The sequence below is a fragment of the Cydia splendana genome, chromosome 4 (assembly GCF_910591565.1).
Source record: "Cydia splendana chromosome 4, ilCydSple1.2, whole genome shotgun sequence".
NCBI lineage: Eukaryota > Metazoa > Arthropoda > Insecta > Lepidoptera > Tortricidae > Cydia > Cydia splendana.
In genome coordinates, this window is record NC_085963.1 from 14,608,918 (window position 1) to 14,628,676 (window position 19,759).

General features: G+C 36.7%; 2 protein-coding genes and 1 long non-coding RNA gene across 4 annotated transcripts in view; all 3 read left to right on the top strand.

The window, feature by feature from the left end:
- LOC134789980 (zonadhesin-like) overlaps positions 1-19,759 on the top strand; it is a 62,030-nt gene that overhangs the window by 21,424 nt on the left and 20,847 nt on the right. The window lies entirely within an intron of this gene.
- LOC134789990 (inducible metalloproteinase inhibitor protein-like) lies at positions 9,037-15,396 on the top strand. Its single transcript, XM_063760731.1, has 5 exons — positions 9,037-9,163; positions 9,593-9,784; positions 10,285-10,473; positions 10,626-10,817; positions 15,223-15,396. The coding sequence occupies exons 1-5, from the start codon at positions 9,094-9,096 to the stop codon at positions 15,243-15,245; spliced, it is 666 nt and encodes a 221-aa protein (XP_063616801.1). The 5' UTR covers positions 9,037-9,093; the 3' UTR covers positions 15,246-15,396.
- LOC134789998 (uncharacterized) lies at positions 16,185-19,530 on the top strand. The gene is made up of 3 exons (XR_010144146.1): positions 16,185-16,302; positions 18,714-18,905; positions 19,376-19,530. It is a non-coding gene; the product is annotated as an uncharacterized LOC134789998 (long non-coding RNA).

Consider the following 19,759-nt stretch of genomic DNA (forward strand, 5'->3'; position numbering starts at 1 on the left):
ACAATCAAGTCTTATAAGTAAGAAGTAAGATCATTCTCGCTGACCTGTTGACCACGCGAGTAGCATCCGACGACATGGCTCGTTTTGTTTTTCTTTTATGTTTTATGATTTATATGGGGACAGCCACAACATCTGATAGCAATGGTAAGTGATTAATTTAAACACTGGCTAAATTGCAAATGGTTACATTTATTAGCGATAGTTAACGAAATAAATGTCCACTTTGTCGCTTGCCATAAGAACGCTCTGACAAGTTATTCGTATAAAGATACAAGCAAATTTCGTCCTTATGATAAGCGACAAGTTGGAACTTTTTGCTTGAAAACGACACAAATAATTTGAATATCATTTCGTACATTTCTTCCGGTTCCGGAGTCAGAAAAAAGAATAATTTAATGATATTTTAATATTCACCGTCCACTACGAAAAATAATTGATAGTCGGGTTATATAGGGTGTGGCCTGTAATACGAGCAAAAAATTAAACTGTAGACTGTACTCCTCATACAAACCAACATTTGTCCAGCAACTTTTAAAAAAATAAGTTCAAAAACTAAAACCCGACTACTGCAAATCGCGCTCTAAAAAGTATGAAACAAGATACAATTCTTATCTGAAATTATTATATAGGAAAATTATAAGAGTTATCATTTTTTTATATATTTACAGAGATATTGAAAGGATCGCCGTGGACGTATGCCACGATTATAAACTTTAAGGTAAAGTGGCATACGACCATGGCTATCCTCTGAATCTCTGTAAATATATAAAAAATAGATAACTCTTATAATTTTCCTATATGATAATTTCAGATAAGAATTCTATCTTGTTTCATACTTTTTAGAGCGCGATTTGCAGTAGTCGGGTTTTAGTTTTTGAACTTATTTTTTATTTAATTAATTTTGGGGTCAGGATTTCGTTACTTACAATAATATTTGAAGCAGGGCTTGTTAACGTTACCAATTCACATTATAAAGTAACGTTACTTAACGTTAAAATCATAAAAATACCTTACTACCGGTAGTAAATGGTAACGATACTTGATAACTTAACATTATTATAACGTTACCTAGTTAACGTTAATTTACCGGTAAATTTACTTTTTATTGCAGGGCTTGTTAACGTTACCCAATTCACATTATAAACTAACGTTACCAAACTAACTTTAACACTATCATTTGTTAAGCTGATATTTGCTTGTAATTTCAAACACAATTTTAAGGCCAGTAGACCTTATTGACCATAAATACGGCAGGGCTTCTGTCAAATTGAAATAGAATCAGTCAAAATACATTAAAGATAATTATGTACGTTAGTAAAACTCAACTTTAATTCTAGTAGTTAGAGTTCATAGTCTTTTGTCATTATTGTTTATGTTTATCAAATGAAAGAGGTGGTATTCTACTTGTTTAAGATCTTTGTCCAATATGCATTGCGTCTCACTCTCTCATTAAGCAAAATGTGAGACGCAAATACACATTGGGCCGAGATTGGACAGATAGAATACCACCCGGCTGTGTCGGAATATATTTGCCAAAATAAGAAGGTTGCAAAACATCATAAATTTGTTTGTTAAATATGATGGTATAGCTAATTCGTTACTTGGTCGGTTTATATTAGGTACAGGCGTCTTATAATATACGTCAAGATTATATAGGTTGGATAATGTCTTGATTTATTTTGTGAAATATGGAGGTGTTGCTGAAATGTAATTGATATTAAAAACCTCAATATCATTTTTAAAGACCTATCCATAGATACCCCACACGTATGGGTTTGATGAAAAAAGTATTTTTGAGTTTCAGTTCTAAGTATGGGGAACCCCCAAAATTTATTGTTTTTTTTCTATTTTTGTGTGAAAATCTTAATGCAGTTCACAGAATACATCTACTTACCAAGTTTCAACAGTATAGTTCTTATAGTTTCGGAAAAAAGTGGCTGTGACGTACGGACGGACAGACAGACATGACGAATCCATAAGGGTTCCGTTTTTTGCCATTTGGCTACGGAACCCTAAAAACGAATAAAAAGAAGAAAAAAAAGAGAGAAACATCTTTATAGGACTGGATCTCCTAAACAGTGCTTCGTAGCGCAAAAATAATAAAATTTTCGTTCCTCTTCAGAACCACACGCACTGAACAACCTATCACATTGGGACATTATTATTATTTCATTGCATGTTTGAGAAAAGCACTATACATGCCTAGCCGTGAAAAGGTCTTGCCGGCTCTCACTCCCTGAAACGTATAAAATGACACCCATGATGACTTTTATGTCAAATTGCACGGCAGACATCTTGGATCCCAAAACTATCATGATTTTCGAAACCGTCACTCCCTGAAACATGTCAAAGTGCACGGCAGACATCTTGGATTCCAAAATGGTCATCATTTTCAAAATCTGCGCCCCCTAAAACCTACAAAATGACATCCATGACGACTTTTTTGACATACTGCATGGTCGCCATCTTGGATTCCAAAATGGTCATTTTCGAAATCTGCACACCTGATTCATATAAGGTGCATCTATATCTATTAAGCCAACATCATTGTTTTTAGTTTAATTGAGCGCATCGCCAACAAACTGTTTTACAGTTTGGCGAAACTTTAATTATAGGTAACACTGTACTTTGTGTTCTGTTAAATAAATAAAAAAAAAAAAAAAAAATCAACAACATATCTACTATCGAAATGTACTTTTAATAGTAGTAGTACGAAATGTAATCTGAAAGGAATCAAGTAATGCATTCCTGTAATGAGGAATCGACATTGATTCCAATTACTAGTAATTGTAATATTAGAAAAGATGATTCTTGATTCCTTAAATGGAGATGTACTTAGTAATTCGGTATTGTTAGATTACAAAGTAATCTGGGAATCGGTAATCAGATTACAAAGTAATTTCGGGTAATCGTGGAACCAGGAATCAATTACGAAATGCCCATCTCTGCTTGAGAGTGAATGAACATTCGCTCGATTGTCAACGATGATGGCATCTATCAGTGAATCAAACGGTAAATAAGCAGCTGTTAACGTTACCGACTAACGTTAAAAATGGTGTATCGATACCTTTGACTTAACGTTAGCTCAAATTGACAGCTGCTAACGTTACCATTTTGTTACCGGTAAAGAGTAGTATAACTAACGGTACCTGGTTTAACGTTAGTTACAACTTAACGTTAAATCTGTCACCTTGTGGTAACGATACCAACTTTTTAACGGTATTTAAAGCCCTGATTTGAAGTCACTTTATATTACTTTTGCGAGGGCGTCCTCAGTACAGAAATGCACGCAGAGCGCCGCATATATCGGGCTACGCCCGACAACCTTTGGCATGAAGGCGCCTTCGGCGCCTGGCTTTGGAAGGCGTACATCGTGCCTCGTACGTCGGGCTACGCCCGACTCTTTGAGGGCGCCGTAGGCGCCCGGCTTTGCAACGCGTACATCGTGCTTCGTACGTCGAGCTACGGCCGACTCTTTTAGTATGAGGGCGCCGAAGGCGCCCGGCTTTGGAACGCGTACAGCGAGCCTCGTACGTCGGGCTACGGCCGACTCTTTTAGTATGAGGGTGCCGAAGGCGCCCGGCTTTGGAACGCGTACAGCGAGCCTCGTACGTCGGGCTACGCCCGACTCTTTTAGTATGAGGGTGCCGAAGGGGCCCGGCTTTGGAACGCGTACAGCGAGCCTCGTACGTCGGGCTACGCCTGACTCTTTTAGTATGAGGGCGCAGCAGGCGCCCGGCTTTGGAACGCGTACATCGTGCTTCGTACGTCGGGCTACGCCCGACTCTTTTAGTGATTGGGCGCCGAAGGCGCCCGGCTTTGGAACGCGTACATCGTGCTTCGTACGTCGGGCTACGCCCGACTCTTTTAGTATGAGGGCGCCTTCTGCGCCCGGCTTTGGAACGCGTACAACGAGCCTCGTACGTTGGGCTACGCCCGGATCGTTTAGTATGAGGGCGCCGAAGGCGCCCGGCTTTGGAACGCGTACATCAGGCCTCGTACGTTGGGCTACGCCCGACTCTTTTAGTATGAGGGTGCCGAAGGCGCCCGGCTTTGGACCGCGTACAGCACGCCACGTACATCGGGCTACGCCTGACCCTTTTAGTCTCGCCTTTTGGATCGAGTCCGGTGCGTCACATAGGTACGTTTCAGTATGCTTCGCCTGACCACTGCGAATTTTAACGAGGTGAATATACTAAGATTACTAAGCAACTTTTACCATGGGACCAAACTAGGGCTTCTGGTTTCTCGACCTTTTTTATTTCTCGAGGCACGGGAATTCTCGACCAGGATTTCTCGAGTTACTCGAGTTACTCGAGTATCTCGAGAAATTTTGAAAGTGTCAAAAAACACCATGTTATTTTAAATTTTTTGCTTTATTACAAATCAGACTCATAGGAGTGGTAGGTGAGATCAATAATAAAACAAATGGCAAATTTTTAGCTACCAAAAATTGCACTTAATAATCAAAACTCAACAACAAAAGAAAACTAAGTATAGGTGCAGGCGTGCGCGCCGCCGATGTGATATGCTAATAGTGTATTAATTTCTTTAGGTATTTAACAAAATGTAAATAAACCACAATATGGTATTTTATAAGGCAAGAATATTCAAGTTTTTCTAAGTAATATCATAGAGAAAAAAATACATAGATTGCTCACTCCATACATCAGTTTTGGTACCAAAAAGACTAATATTTTCATAGTCGACATCTAGCATCGGTGCTACATCTATTGTCGCTTGACAGTACTACTACGCTACTTAGCAGTGCCAAAGACATATGTAACTTCGTATAAGACGAATAAAGTCTAAGGAAAAAACGTGCCTCGGAATTCAAGCAAAAGTCATTCTCGAATAGATGGCGCACACACCTTTAGCCTATCCTCGGCTAGATGGCGTGACGACACCGTTTCATATTTAACAGTTTTAACACATAGATATCAGTGAATGAACATGGATCAAAATGATATAAAAATAATAAAATCATTTATCCATTTATATACATTTTTTGATAACTTTATACGTTTTCATTTTGAGTTTTAGTCGTGTGACGATAGATGGCAGTAAATTTACAGTGACTACAACATTTACAATGACAGGACCCCTCTATACTATCTATTCTTTTTGGCAGTGCTGATAATTCCGCTACTCGATGCTAGATGTCGACTATGAAAATATTAGTCTTTTTGGTACCAAAACTGATGTATGGAGTGAGCACTCCTGTCTTACTATATCTCTCTATGGTACTGTGAATACGTACTCAACGTAACCTCGAAGCTGCTAACATTGTGCTATTTTGCTAATAGGAATATATCGGGATGATTTGATTTATCAGTAGTAATTTAGTTTTGTAATATTTTGTTATTACATGGCCATATAATTCGTTTTTAGCGTAAAAAGAAAATAAGCGATCTTGGCGTATATTTTTAATGAAAAACACTTTTGATATAAGAATTGTAAATCATATACGATCATTTTCTGTCAGTTTCTAAATTGTTAAAGCGTTTTTCAATAAAAAAGACACGTTTCGTTCACTAAAAAAACGAATTATAGTAATAAACGTAAAACGAGACAAATTATTTAGATATGTAAAGGTAGTAGATTTAAAGTAAAACGGATCAAAGCAGTTCTTTATTTGGTTGGTTAACTAATAAATGTGTTAGGTATGTACCTGAAAATGAAAAAACATTGTTTACATTTATTTAACTGCTTAAAGAAATACACCATAGACACATCACGTCAATATACGCGTGTTTCTTGTTACTTATCACAAGAGATTTATTTCTCGAGTTCTCGAGGCATTGAGATTTTTTTTCCCGTCTCGACGAAGGACAAATTTCTCGAGATTTCTCGCCTCGAGAACTCTCGAGCAGAAACCCTAGACCAAACCCGATCTCGTAAAAAAATTTGCTGATCTGGACTTCTATTCACGTTATAAAATATTGCAGGTCATTAAAAAACACCATGTATATAGCGGCCAAACAAATTTCTTTTAAAAAAATCCTTCTTGTATCGCCGTAGTCGCGTAACACGCGGATAGATAGAATCCAGAGCGATTGTAGATTCGTAGTTCGAATTACCTACCAGATAAATTAACGTTTTATCGGGTGCATGCAAGCAAAGCCGGGTGCAAAAGCTAACAATATGACTGAATAAGACGATTCGAATGACACGTCGTTTGTCAAATTTCAATGAGTACTTTAGAAGTTATGAGGGAACAGATGAACATACATACATACATACATACCCACAAACATACCGGTCAAAATCATAACCCTCCTTTTGCGTTGCCGTAGTCGGGTAAAAATAACGTGTGGTTTGATTTTTAATACAATTTAAAATTTATTCTAAGACGCAATGTATTGCAAATTTTGTTATGTTTAAGGCGTGACAAGCAACGCCAATCACAATGATATAGCGTGGCGATGGCGTCCATTGAAGATAATATTTATTTTGTATGAAAAAAAATAGGGACACTAAATACTTCATAATTTTTGAAGTTGTTGAACAAAAGTGTCACCGTTTGAAAAGTAGAATCTATGTTTTAATTATTTGCTCGTGTTACAGGCCACACCGTGTATAGGTTTTGAAAGGTTTTACTAGAAGAACTATCCAACTCCACCCCACAGCATGAGTTTGAAATGAAAAAAAACCGGGCAAGTGCGAGTCGGACTCGCGCACGAAGGGTTCCGTACCATAATGCAAAAAAAAAAACAAAAAAAAAGCAAAAAAAAAAAACGGTCACCCATCTAAATACTGACCACTCCCGACGTTGCTTTACTTTGGTCAAAAATCACGTTTGTTATATGGGAGCCCCATTTAAATCTTTATTTTATTCTGTTTTTAGTATTTGTTGTTATAGCGGCAACAGAAATACATCATCTGTGAAAATTTCAACTGTCTAGCTATCACGGTTCGTGAGATACAGCCTGGTGACAGACGGACGGACGGACGGACGGACGGACGGACGGACAGCGAAGTCTTAGTAATAGGGTCCCGTTTTACCCTTTGGGTACGGAACCCTAAAAAAACAAGGTATTTCCAGCATTCATCATAGTTTAAAGTCTCTATAATGGCTGGTTTGTTAGTGCATACCGTTGTATGGGGACCTTGCACTTTATGACTATGCGCTAAAACTTGGCACAGTTGATTCTTAGCTGGTCTTGAGCAGATACAGACCGACAGCCGTCGAGAGCCACCTCTCATGTAGTGGGTGGGAGGTGGGATAAGTTCGACGCTGCGGCGCTTCACTTGGAGCAACATTTCTCTAAAACTATACCTACTAGGGCATGTAATATATCATTTTCGGATAAGTTGAGAATGAGGAATTTATTTTTAGAACAAAAACAATGCACTTTCTAAGAAAAAAAAGAATGAAGTAGATAAGACTAAAAAACGTACTTTTGATTTTTTTATAATTACCAATTTTTTTTTAAATGTAGCAGGAATCTGAAATCAAAAAATATAGTCGTAAAGCTACACTTATTACGTTTAAAAAAAATATAATTTATTATACAAATCTGTTGATAAATGGGAGATAAAAAATAATATTAAGCATGGGTCAGAGTGATCTCATATTAAGGTGGGACAGTTACTTATAATTTGTTCTACAATCGTTTATTTTTTTTAGTTTTTCGTAAATAACTTGTAAACGGGCTATCACAGCAAAATAATATCCTTTACGTAAATAATCTGTTGCAGATTTCTTATAAAATAAGTGCTACTTTTTTCGCTAGGATCAATATTAAAAAAATATATTGAAGGGAGAAAATAAATTCTAAGGTCCCCTTTTTAGGGTTCCGTACCCAAAGGGTAAAACGGGACCCTATTACTAAGACTTCGCTGTCCGTCCGTCCGTCCGTCCGTCCGTCCGTCCGTCCGTCTGTCACCAGGCTGTATCTCACGAACCGTGATAGCTAGACAGTTGAAATTTTCACAGATGATGTATTTCTGTTGCCGCTATAACAACAAATACTAAAAACAGAATAAAATAAAGATTTAAATGGGGCTCCCATACAACAAACGTGATTTTTGACCAAAGTTAAGCAACGTCGGGAGTGGTCAGTACTTGGATGGGTGACCGTTTTTTTTTTTGCTTTTTTTTTGTTTTTTTTTTTGCATTATGGTACGGAACCCTTCGTGCGCGAGTCCGACTCGCACTTGCCCGGTTTTTTAGTCATTCGTAAATAACTCGTATCCACACTCGGGCCCGGACTCGGACCCGGACTTGGACTCGTACCCGGACATATACTCAAACCCGGAGTCGGACCTGGACCTGGATCCGGGCTCTTATCTGAACCTGAACCCGGTCTTGGTCCTGGAACTGGACTTGGACCAGGACCTAGACCTGGACCTCGACGAACGATGGCCAAAGCAAAAAAAAATTTATTACAAGACTAATTTATATAAAATTTCCTACAAAAAAGGTTATTCAAACTTTTTCGCTATAATATAGCGATTATAGCGATGTTGAGAGAACTTTTAAAAAGCTAAAACGTTACGTAATGGTCGTGCAAAGTCCTTTTATAGTGCAGATTGATCCTCTAATAGTGTCTAATAAATGTTTTATTACATGAATAATTTATATAAAAAATCCTCAAAAAAGGTTATTCAAACTTTTTCTAGTATCAGTATTTAAAAACGCGACCTTACAATTTATTTTCTCTCTTTAATATCCTTTTTAATATTGATCCTCTGTATCTGTATCTGTTCAAGACCAGCTAAGAATCAACTGTGTCAAGTTTCAGCGCATAGTCACAAAATGCAAGGTGTCGTGTACTAACAAACCAGCTATCTTGGATGGTCACTGTCGCTATAGAGAAACCGGAAAAATTGCGCAGCCGGTTATTGGATAAAAGTGCATTAACGTCCAGTGACAAAATGCCGTATGTAAAGTCACTTGCTGCACTCTAAACTTAGCATCACGTAGCCAAAGGATTGATTTTAACTTGATTGTGAGATAATAGCCAAAACCAAAAGCACCAAAAAAAGTTTAAAGCAAATGCTAGTCTGCTTGCGGCGCACGCTTACATATTTACTCGTAAGCTAATCATTCTCGTCGACATCTTGACGGCGCGAGACGTATCAGTCGGAATGGCTTGTTTTGTTTTTCTTATATGTGTGATAATTTATACGGCGATAGCCACAACGCCTGTTAGTATTGGTAAGTAATTTATTTCCTAATTATTATATAAATAAATTACGGGGCTACCATATTGCAACCGTTACATAAACCCACATCACTTTCTTGAGTTAAATAGTCCCATATAATTTATGATCTGTGGTGCTAAGAAATATCGCTGTAACATTAGTAGATACTCGTATGATTGGGTGTAATTATTAATGAAAAATTTAATAACAATATCTCGCTAAAAAGTGTCCCCGCCTCTCCCTAACTTTTGAACCATGGGTTCAAAATCACTGAGCATGGCCCGATCATGATCTTGGTTGTTTTTGAATAAAGTGCTCTTAACTAAGTAAATCTGTCATATCCTCAGCATAACAGCCCTTGTTGCGCGCCATCTGAGCCCGGTCATACATTCTCGATTAAGAACATAAAAACTAACTATTTTATTATTTAATCGTTCTCTAGGTAAGACCTGCGTAGGACGACATGAAATATACATCGACTGTCCTGCCGGCCAATGTGACCCCAAAACTTGTAACGACTTAGTGCATCCACCTGATTGTCCAAGAATAATACCACCATGCCCAGGTGGCTGTGTTTGCGAAACCGGATATCTAAGAAATGAGAATGGAACATGCATACCGGAGGAACAGTGTTGTAAGTTGCACTGCTTACAGTCTGTAGCAGAAGTTGCTAAGCGGGCGAGATGTTCAAAATGATCTTGACGCGACTTTATTGTTAAGAGAATAAGAGCGTGTCAAGGTAATTTTGGACACCTCGCCCGCTTAGCAACTTCTGCTGCTGACTGTACATAACTAAGTATAACTATCATAATTATGGTGGCACTTTATTTTATGAGTCAGTCTTATCAAATTGAGCACCAGAATAATAATCTGAATAAGGATGGGAAAACCTTATTGGTTTTTATGTTGTACCTACGTAGATGCGTCTGAATTTACAGTAGGTACAAAAAACGAGTTTTGCATGTTTAACTACATATAACCAGGTACAAGATGATTCGAGGTAAACATGCAGGTCATACAAAACTAGATACTTTTATTATGGGACCAAATAACTGCAAAATTAATAAAAGAATTTATACTAAGAAGTGCCAGACCTTTACTACATTTATTTTTTTTACTTATCCTTTATTTCAGCTTACATTTGCACCAAGAAACACGAAAGATATATAGGTTGTTACGCTGGTCAATGCAATCCCAAAACTTGTGAAGATTTGAATAAATCGATTCCATGTCCTTTCATAATAGGACCATGTCCTGGTGGCTGCATGTGTGAAGAAGGATATTTAAGACTAGAAGGAGAATGTATCAAGATCGAAGACTGCCGTACGTACACATTTAATCTTAATTGGTACTAATCGCAACGCAGTAATATTTATCTGGGAGCTCATATTTATTTTGTCTATATTTATTCTTTTTTGGGTTAGTAGATCCACTAAGAAAATCAATTTATACCTGAAATAAGACATCATTTTCAGCTCCGAAACCTTGCGGAGGAAATCAAACATGGTTGTCCCCGTGCAACGCGCCCTGTCCCTATCCTCGTTGCCCAAGAGACGACAAGCCACCATCACCTTGCGCTGAGCTAAAACCATGCTACCCAGGATGTCAATGCAAACCAGGTTATGAAAGAAATTCAACTGGACTCTGTATCCTGGCTTCGGATTGTCGTAAGTAACTTAGTTTCGGACAGCTAAGAAGTCAATGCTGATTGCTGACATTTTGTACCTGGAGCCAAAAAGTAGCTTACAGATGTTCGAGTAGTGTGCTGTAGTAGCAGAAATGGCAAAAGTCAGGGTTCGGTTTCATCTGCAAAGCATTACATTAATTTTTTTGTAGTTTTACATGTAAAATGTATAATTATTGGTGCAATAATAGTAGATTGTACAACAAGGGCATAAAGTGACCCATTTGTGAGCGAATCGAAGACCAAAATAGTAGACGAGGGTAAAAACCGGCCAAGTGCGAGTCGGACTCGCGTTCCAAGGGTTCCGTATATTACACAATTTTTAACAATCAGTGCCGGATTAAGATATGTTGATGCCCTCAGGATTTCTAGGTGCCCCCTCTCCCTCGGGTCATCAAGATTACATTGATTTTTTGGTAAATTGAGAGAAGTTCATTGCCGCGTTACAGCTGAGAATGGAAATCAGTCACATCATTTTATCACGAAAATTGACAGTGCCGCAGCAGTAATGTTGCAACAGAGTACCTAATGCTGTTGCAGTCGCCACCCGAATGTCACCTTTATCATAGCTTAGAAAGTAATAGAAACGCGAGCGAAGCGAGCGCGGAAATTTTTCGATATAAAAACGCAATATGATAGACAGTTGTAAATTTTTACTTTTAGTATGGAAATCAGTCACATCATTTTATCACGGAAGTTGACAGTACTGCAGCAGTAACGTTGCAACAGAGTAATGTTGCTGCAGTCGCCACCCGAATGTCACCTTTATCATACCTTATAAAGTTATTGAAAACGCGAGCGAAGCGAGAGACGATTTACGAGAGAGATTTCATACAGAGAAGGGATGGGACAGTTTTCTATCAGCCTAGCTTCGCATAGGGCTCGATATTTCTTAGGCTTCGATATTCGAGGTTGTTTTCATGCATAAAATATGCAAGAAAGCAGAGCTTGGAATTGAATTGGCGAAGTGTGAAAAAGGCAGTAGGCCTAGCTGCGAAAGAGGAAAGCTTGGATTTGGATCCACGCCCAAGTGTAATTAAGGCAGAAGGCCTCGCATAAGACCTAACGCCGAACCGCAAAAGAGTGGGTTGAAATCGAATCTATGCATGTAATCACGACTCTTCTACTGCTACCGATTGTTTCCCAAAGAATTACGCGCCATTATTTTTGCAAATTAGCTTTTGGACAGCTAAAAAAAATCGTGTGGTAAAAACGATGTGTCTGTCCCTAATTTTAAAATTTGTTCACCTTTTTCAACCTGGCATTTTGGTGCCCCTCCTGAACGTGGTGCCCTAAGCACGTGCTTGTTTTGCTTATTGGTTACAAAGTCTTTATTAATTCAACCATTAAAGTCGACGAGTACAAAAAACTTTAAGCTAGCTCTCAATTTAACATTTTTTTTAAACATTTATTTTTAATTTGACCTTACAATTACTCGTAAGTAGGTAAGACCGTTAAATATTGAAAATGATTATCTTATCAGAAAATTATCACCAATTACTCTAAGAAAACTACTACTCTAAGTAATCCGGCACTGTTAATAATGTATTTTTTATGTGAAACGTGAGTGAAATCTCTTTAAAAAATCCGTAGGGGTCGGATTAAAAACTGTAATTAAGTCCGACTCACGCTTGACTGTACATTTCTGATAGGTTTTCCCGTCATCTATATTAGGTATAGACCTATTTTATGTATTTTTTTCAAAATTTTAGACCTAGTAGTTTCGGAGATAAGGGGGGGGGGGGGATGGTAATTTTTTGCCTATTTTCTTAAATAACTTCTAAACTGTTGATTCGAAAATTATAAAAAAAAAATATTTGAAATCCTTACAATAAGCTCTTTCATTTGATATGTAACATGATATAGTTTGAAAATTTTTTTTTTTCATTTTTTCATTTACCCCCCAAAAGTGGCCCCCATGTTTAAAATTCATTTGTTTACGTTACATGTCCGTATTTGGGTCACAAACTTACATATGTGTACCAAATTTCAACTTGATTGGTCCAGTAGTTCCGGAGAAAATCGGCTGTGACAGACGGACAGACAGACAGACAGACAGACAGACGCACGAGTGATCCTATAAGGGTTCCGTTTTTTCCTTTTGAGGTACGGAACCCTAAAAGGGTTCCGTTTTTTCCTTTTGAGGTACGGAACCCTAAAAATGGACATTTATGCCCTTGTTGTACACTCTGCTTTTCACTTCGAATGCGAGGAAAATAATTATATTTTTCACGGCAATTTACACCACGAAATTGTCGTAAAGCGAAAGAACATAATACATAACCAATTCCCGCCAACTAACTTTTTAATTTTCTTTTTAAATTTTCAACATGTGATCAGAGTTTCAGACGCTTGGTTTTCTGCCAAGGGGCTGTCCATAAATTACGTCATCGATTTTTGACGATTTTGGACCCCCCCCCCTCTATAATCATCCAAAAATCATGCATCAAATGACCCCATTTCCTCCTACTTCATGCTACCGTCATCCGATGTCCAGACCCCCCCCCCCCTAATTTGAAATGACGTAATTTATGAATAGCCCCCAAGTCAAACATTTCGGAGCATTTTTGAACGATAATCGACTCCTATTTTATGTGATTTACTAAATTTAATGACAGAAAATACGGATTTCTAATAAATTGTAGCAAAAATAAAATAATATAACTAGTTTTGTCATCTACACAATTTTATTGCTCAGTAAAATTGTGCAATATGTTTTAACTGTTTGGCTGTTGAGACCGATTACCTTAGTCTTAGAAGAAAATTTTACTTTTATGCTCTAGAGCATAAAATGCGATTTTATGTCGTCTACGCACGACATAAAGGTGCACTTTTTGAGCATGAGAAGTGAAAAGAATATTTACTTACTTTTACATGCAAAAAGATTTAGCGATTTGTGTTATTTTTAAGGTTCTTAGGCATTGCCTTGAACTGGTCACTAACTTAAAGCACTAATGTCTTAAAGCAAAAAATCCGCCACTTGGACTTATTATTATTTGTGCAATAAAGTTTAAATAAATAAATTGATAAAAGTCGTTAGTTGTCAAAAAAAATGTTCCATAAATATAAAACGACAAATAATGTTGCAATTAATTAGTATTGTAACTAGCGACCCGCCCCGGCTTCGCGCGGGTTATCCTTCAAGTGGCGGTCAACCCGTTAATGGTCGGATCGAAAAGCAGTAAACTGGCGGCCCACCACTCACGGGTCGATGCGAAAACCAGTAAACTGTCGGCCACCAGTGAGTGGTTAATAAGGTGTTGCCGTATTTAGAGGTGAAATTGAACGCATTTAAGTATAGTTACGCTCTTCTAGCGCCCAAAATTAGGTAGCGAGTTAGACAAGGATAGCATATCGTATGAAACACAAATAACACTTGGTATTAAGTTTGTCGGTGAAGACCATTCATTCGCGAACGACCGCCTAGTCAGAGTTCAGCCTTGATTTTTAAGAGGTTGTTTTGTAAAATAAATTGTATGTAAGGCCCCTTTTAATTATATAATCTTAAAAATATGAGTCTTAATTTGATAATTAAATAGCAATCACCTCCAATTAACAAGGAAACTGGAAAACTGTCATTCTTCCGGAGTTTGATTAGGTCTGGCCTAATGTATAAACATTATAATAATTTAATTGCTATATTCAAATAGCGTATTTAACGCTGATTATAACGATTTGTGATTTAATATACTTTCAAACATAGAAAAGCAGAAATCGACGATTTTGTAAAATTCTTTTAATCTGCGCTGACCACCCATCGAGGCCCCGCCACGTGACTGCTTTTAAATAAAATAAATAAAAAGTCATTTATTGTCGCAACAAAACTTACAGCAACAATCGAACAAAGAGAAAACAAAAAAAGGCTACAGCTTACATTATAAGGTTAAAGTCCGATAGGGTTGTTGACTGTATATAAAATATAGAATATATGTAATATATTTAATTAACGAGATATACAAGGAGAATGTAATTTTAACGTGACATCGTGTCGTGTGTGCGTTCATATACACTCCATAGTCGCTAACCGTTCCGACACGTCGCAAAAAAAAAGAGAACTTGATTTGACTTGACAGTCAACCACCCTATATTAAAGGCAATAAGCATTAATTACAGCACAAAGCAGAATAGCGAAAATCCGCGGCGCCACTTGACTACTTTTCGCGTTTTCGCTGGCGCCACTTGAACCTTAATAAATTATTATTATATATACCTAAACCTTCCTCAAGAATCGCTATATTGATAGGTAAAAACCGCATGAAAATCCGTTTAGTAGTTTTCGAGTTTATAGGGAACATACAGACAGACAGACGCGGCGGAGGCCTTTGTTTTATAATATGTAGGTATAGATAATTAACTATTAATTAATGTCTTTTACTTTATTGTTTCAGCGTCGTACTCCACAACTGATTAAGCCGGTTCGAGTCTTTGCAGAAGAAAAACTTATTTGTATTTGATTTATGATATGATAGTACCCTTTTCCCTTTTTATGTTATTCGGTCCAATAATTATACTGTACTTACACAATGAAAATACTTCGTATGAGTACAATTTAACTAAGTATTGTAATAAGTTAAAATAGATATCGGCATGTAGGTACAGGGTATTAAATATCGACACAGATAAAGTGCCAAAACCATGTAAGTACATACGACACTGCTTCAATGCATGGGCAGTAAGATCGTGCATACTTACCTACATATTTTTGACATTTTGTTCGTGGCAATATTAAATTAAATACCTTGACTACCTTACTATCGTAGCAACTGCTATAATATAATGGCTTCCTGCGACCTTGAATATGAGGAATATTTTTAAAGATTAAATGTCAATGCAGGAAAATATTCTATACCAAAGTCACGAATGTCACGATATTGTAGACAGGTATATAATGAACAATCAAGTCTTATAAGCAGACATAGAAGTTTTTGTGGCAATAACAGTGTTTGAGAAAATGAAACATCGATAAATATGTTATCGATATTATATTTACGAGTATATTTATTTAAAATAAGTACCTATGTAATTTCTACTGGCTGTAGGTAAGTTACCGAGAAATTTCAATAATGCAAATAAATTACAAAGCGGTACATCATTTCTTTATTACATATATTTGGCTCTTAAAAATTAAAACGTAAATTGTAGTAGGTATACAGTGCAAAAAGAATAGAAAACTAAGAGAAGAAGATATCGAACGTGTTGTGTATTTCGCGGTAGCTTCTTATATCAGTACCTATCTTCTTATAAAATGTAATAAATATCGAAGTATAACGTTAAGGTAACATCGATAACAGACATGTCGATATTTCATTTTATTTTGCTACAAAAACTTCTATGTCTGCTTATTATAAGTAAGATCATTCTCGCTGACCTGTTGACCACGTTAGTCGCATCCGACGTCATGGCTCGTTTTGTTTTTCTTTTATGTTTTATTATTTATATGGGGACTGCCACAACATCTGATAGCAATGGTAAGTGATTAATTTAAAACACTGGCTAATTTGCAAATGGTTACATTTATTAGCGATAGTTAATGAAATAAATGTGTGATTTTCAAGCAAAAGGTACCACTTTGTCGCTTGCCATAAGGACACTTTGACAAGTTATTCGTATAAAGATATAAGCAAATTTCAACCTTATGGTAAGCGACAAATCGTACCATTTGCTTGAAAACGACACAAATAATTTGAATATAATTTCGTATACCGGGTGTGACCTGTAACACGAGCAAATAATCAAAACATAGATTGTACTCCTCAAACGATGACTCTTTTGTTCAACAACTTTTAAAATGTATGAAGTATTTAGAGTCCCTATTTTTCATACAAAATAAATATTATCTTCAATGGACGCCATCGCCACGGCATATCGTTGTGAATGTTTTGATTGACGTTGCTTGTCACGCCTTAAACATAACAAAATTCGCAATAGGTACATTGCGTCTTAGAATAAACTTTAAAGTGTAATAAAAATCCAACCACAAGTTATTTTTAAAAGTTGCTGAACAAATATTGGTCAGTATGAGGAGTACAGTCTACAGTTAAATTTTTTGCTCGTATTACAGGCCACACCCGGTATTTCTTTCGGTTCCGGGGTCAAAAAAAAAAGAATAGTTTTATGATATTTCAATATACCGGTATTACCTACCACCGTCCAATACGAAAAATAGTTGAAAGGTGGGTTATAGTTTTTGAAAGGTTTTACTAGAAGAACTATCCAACGCCACCCCATGACCCCACAGCATGGGTTTGAAATGAAAAATAAACATTAGGTAAGGTAAAGGGCCCCTAGTTCGTGTTAGTACGTTATTTCGTTAGTTTTGTTTCTGGCGTAAATAATAAGGAATTCAAATATGTTTCATTATAATTATACATATGAAAAAAAAACTGTATTATTTAATATCTTCAATAAAATAATAACCAATATTTTAGTGATTAAACTGAGAGTAATCGTTCGAAACTGTCAGACAGCCGCATACAGCTGTGTTGTATGCGTGCACTTTTTTTAGGCGTAAGGTGCGCGCTCTCACTTGTTAAGCTTATAGGAAGGAAAAGCTAAACCCATTCGAATAAAAGTTTTTGGGAGTGTTTCTGTGGGTTACTTAGTAATTGATTTGATAAGAAAAAAGATTGAATATATGCATAGAAATACCTTAAAATTGCAATAAATCGACTCACGAAATAGCGGTCATTTTATTTTTCGTGTGTCTCCTATTTCGTGCCACTAATGAATCATGGATTAGATTTCTAGATATATTTTGATTGCTTGTTTTTAAATATAACAACGAAGATAATAAAAAAAAATAGAAAACAATTAATGTATTTCATGAAGTTTCGTATGAGCGAAATTAGGTATTTATGTTTTTTTCACTAGAATTCTCATAAAACGAGTTTGAATGTGACCCGAGTTTACATTTTTAAGGTATTTTCTCATACTAACTACTAGCACAATTTTGTTCATAATTCAATTTATTTGATTTATTTTTGTGTATGTTTATATTTAACATATAAGATAGTTAATAATTAATTTAAGTTTTAATTTTAATAGCTTGTACTTAAATAATGCTGAGTGGCCTAAGTAAGGTACAAAATTGAAAAGCTTGATTATATCACAATTATATACAACTAACATAATACTATGAAATCTAAATAAATAAACAAAATTAGGTTAGTAAGTATATACTTAAAAAAAGCTGATAGATGGCTTTCTTCTATCCTTTGATTTTGTGGCCTTGATCGCCACGAGAGGCGATTGGTCAAATTCATTATAGTTCATTAAAGCGTTTCATAATGAAGTCACAGTGAAATGTATGCAATTAAGTACCTATATGGTTTACGAAGTCTTAATTCAACCATTAAAGTCGACGAGTAGAAAAAACTTTAGGCTAGATCTAAATTTGTCATTTTTTTTAAATATTAATTTTAACTTGACCTTACAATTACTCGTAAGTAGGTAAGCCCGTTAAATATTTGAAATGATTGTCAACAAACTATCACCAATTACTATAAGAAAACTTTATTCCGAAACAGGGGACACGGATTCACGAACTTAGGAGCTGAGCTAAATTTTATCACGAAATGGGAGCCAAATAAGAGGTTTCGAAAAAAATCCTATAAAAAAAGTTTCAACTAAAACCCTATAGTTTATACATTAAATTATTAACAAAGGGCTAATATCACTTACTCAAAAGCTTTCAAGGTATCGTTATGCTTAGTAATATTTAAAAAATATACAAACTCTCAAGAGCCTTAACCTGCCGAAACAGAGGCCCTTTACCTTATTTCCAGCACTCATCACTCGGCTTAGAGGCTAGTCTAAACCGCGAATAGACGGATAGACAGACAACGACATGGCAAAACTCGTAAAAGAAATGCCTTTTCAGACAAACAATGCACCAAGTCCCACGAAAGATGGACGGACTGCTACATCGGTGAATGTGCGCCTATCAAATGTGGCGACCTGGGCAAACCACTGGCATGTGCCTCTATAGCACCGCCTTGCGCCGGTGGCTGTATTTGCGAACAAGACTTTGTGAGGAACGAGAATGACGATTGTATAGATGCCAAGACATGCCGTAAGTGTGTGTACATTAAATATGGTTAGATTGCAAGTTCTTTTCCTTGGTCGGTAAAGTATTCGTTGAGTGTATACTAGTAGAAGGAGGTATTCAGCTAAGTTTTCGGAATAAATCTACTTTGATGATTCAACTATAAGGTACTTAACATAATACATAACAGACAACCGCAACTAATATGTAATACATAATTACATAACAACATAATTTATTAACAAATACGTCGGTTGAATGGTAGACCTGTACGGTTACCACGATAGAAAGGCCCAGGCCGTTTTTGAAACCTCCGTCTTTGCAAACAACCACCTACACAATGATTGGACGAAGTAATAAAATTAACAAGGATAACTGGATGATAAAAAACACCAGGATAAGGGCTAGTGATTGTGCCATGTTGGGCGCCTAGTTGTGCCATGTTCCATGTAGTACGAGTACATGGTTGGGTTGCATACCTACCTTTTATATTACAGCAAACTGTGGCGGAGATCCTCATGCACAAAGTGGCTGTGCCAATCCTTGTAGACCAACTTGTGCAAACCCAGCTGGCAAACCTGCAACGGAGTGTACCACATTTTGTCAATTTAATGGCTGTGACTGCAAGGAGAGCTACATTTTGAACACAGATGTTAACCCACCGAGATGCGTTCTCCCTAAGGATTGTAAAAAATTAAGTGAGTGAATAATTATTTGGGTTTACATTTTTAAGGAGTTAAAAGTACACTGGAACACTTCGGAGTGGTCATTAACAGGCGTTCCCCTCTGTCGAAAATAGGCGGCCAATGGTCAACCTCATGTCAACCACATGTATGGACTGACGTTTATCTGACATGGCTATTTTGACGTTACGTATACAT

What these genes read in the sequence shown, in the direction of transcription:
- LOC134789990 (XM_063760731.1), top strand. Translation starts at nt 9,094, where the DNA reads ATGGCTTGTTTTGTTTTTCTTATATGTGTGATAATTTATACGGCGATA. An exon ending in TATCAAGATCGAAGACTGCC is followed by an intron (nt 10,474 to 10,625) that starts GTACGTACACAT and finishes CATCATTTTCAG; the next exon opens with CTCCGAAACCTTGCGGAGGA. An exon ending in TATCCTGGCTTCGGATTGTC is followed by an intron (nt 10,818 to 15,222) that starts GTAAGTAACTTA and finishes TTATTGTTTCAG; the next exon opens with CGTCGTACTCCACAACTGAT.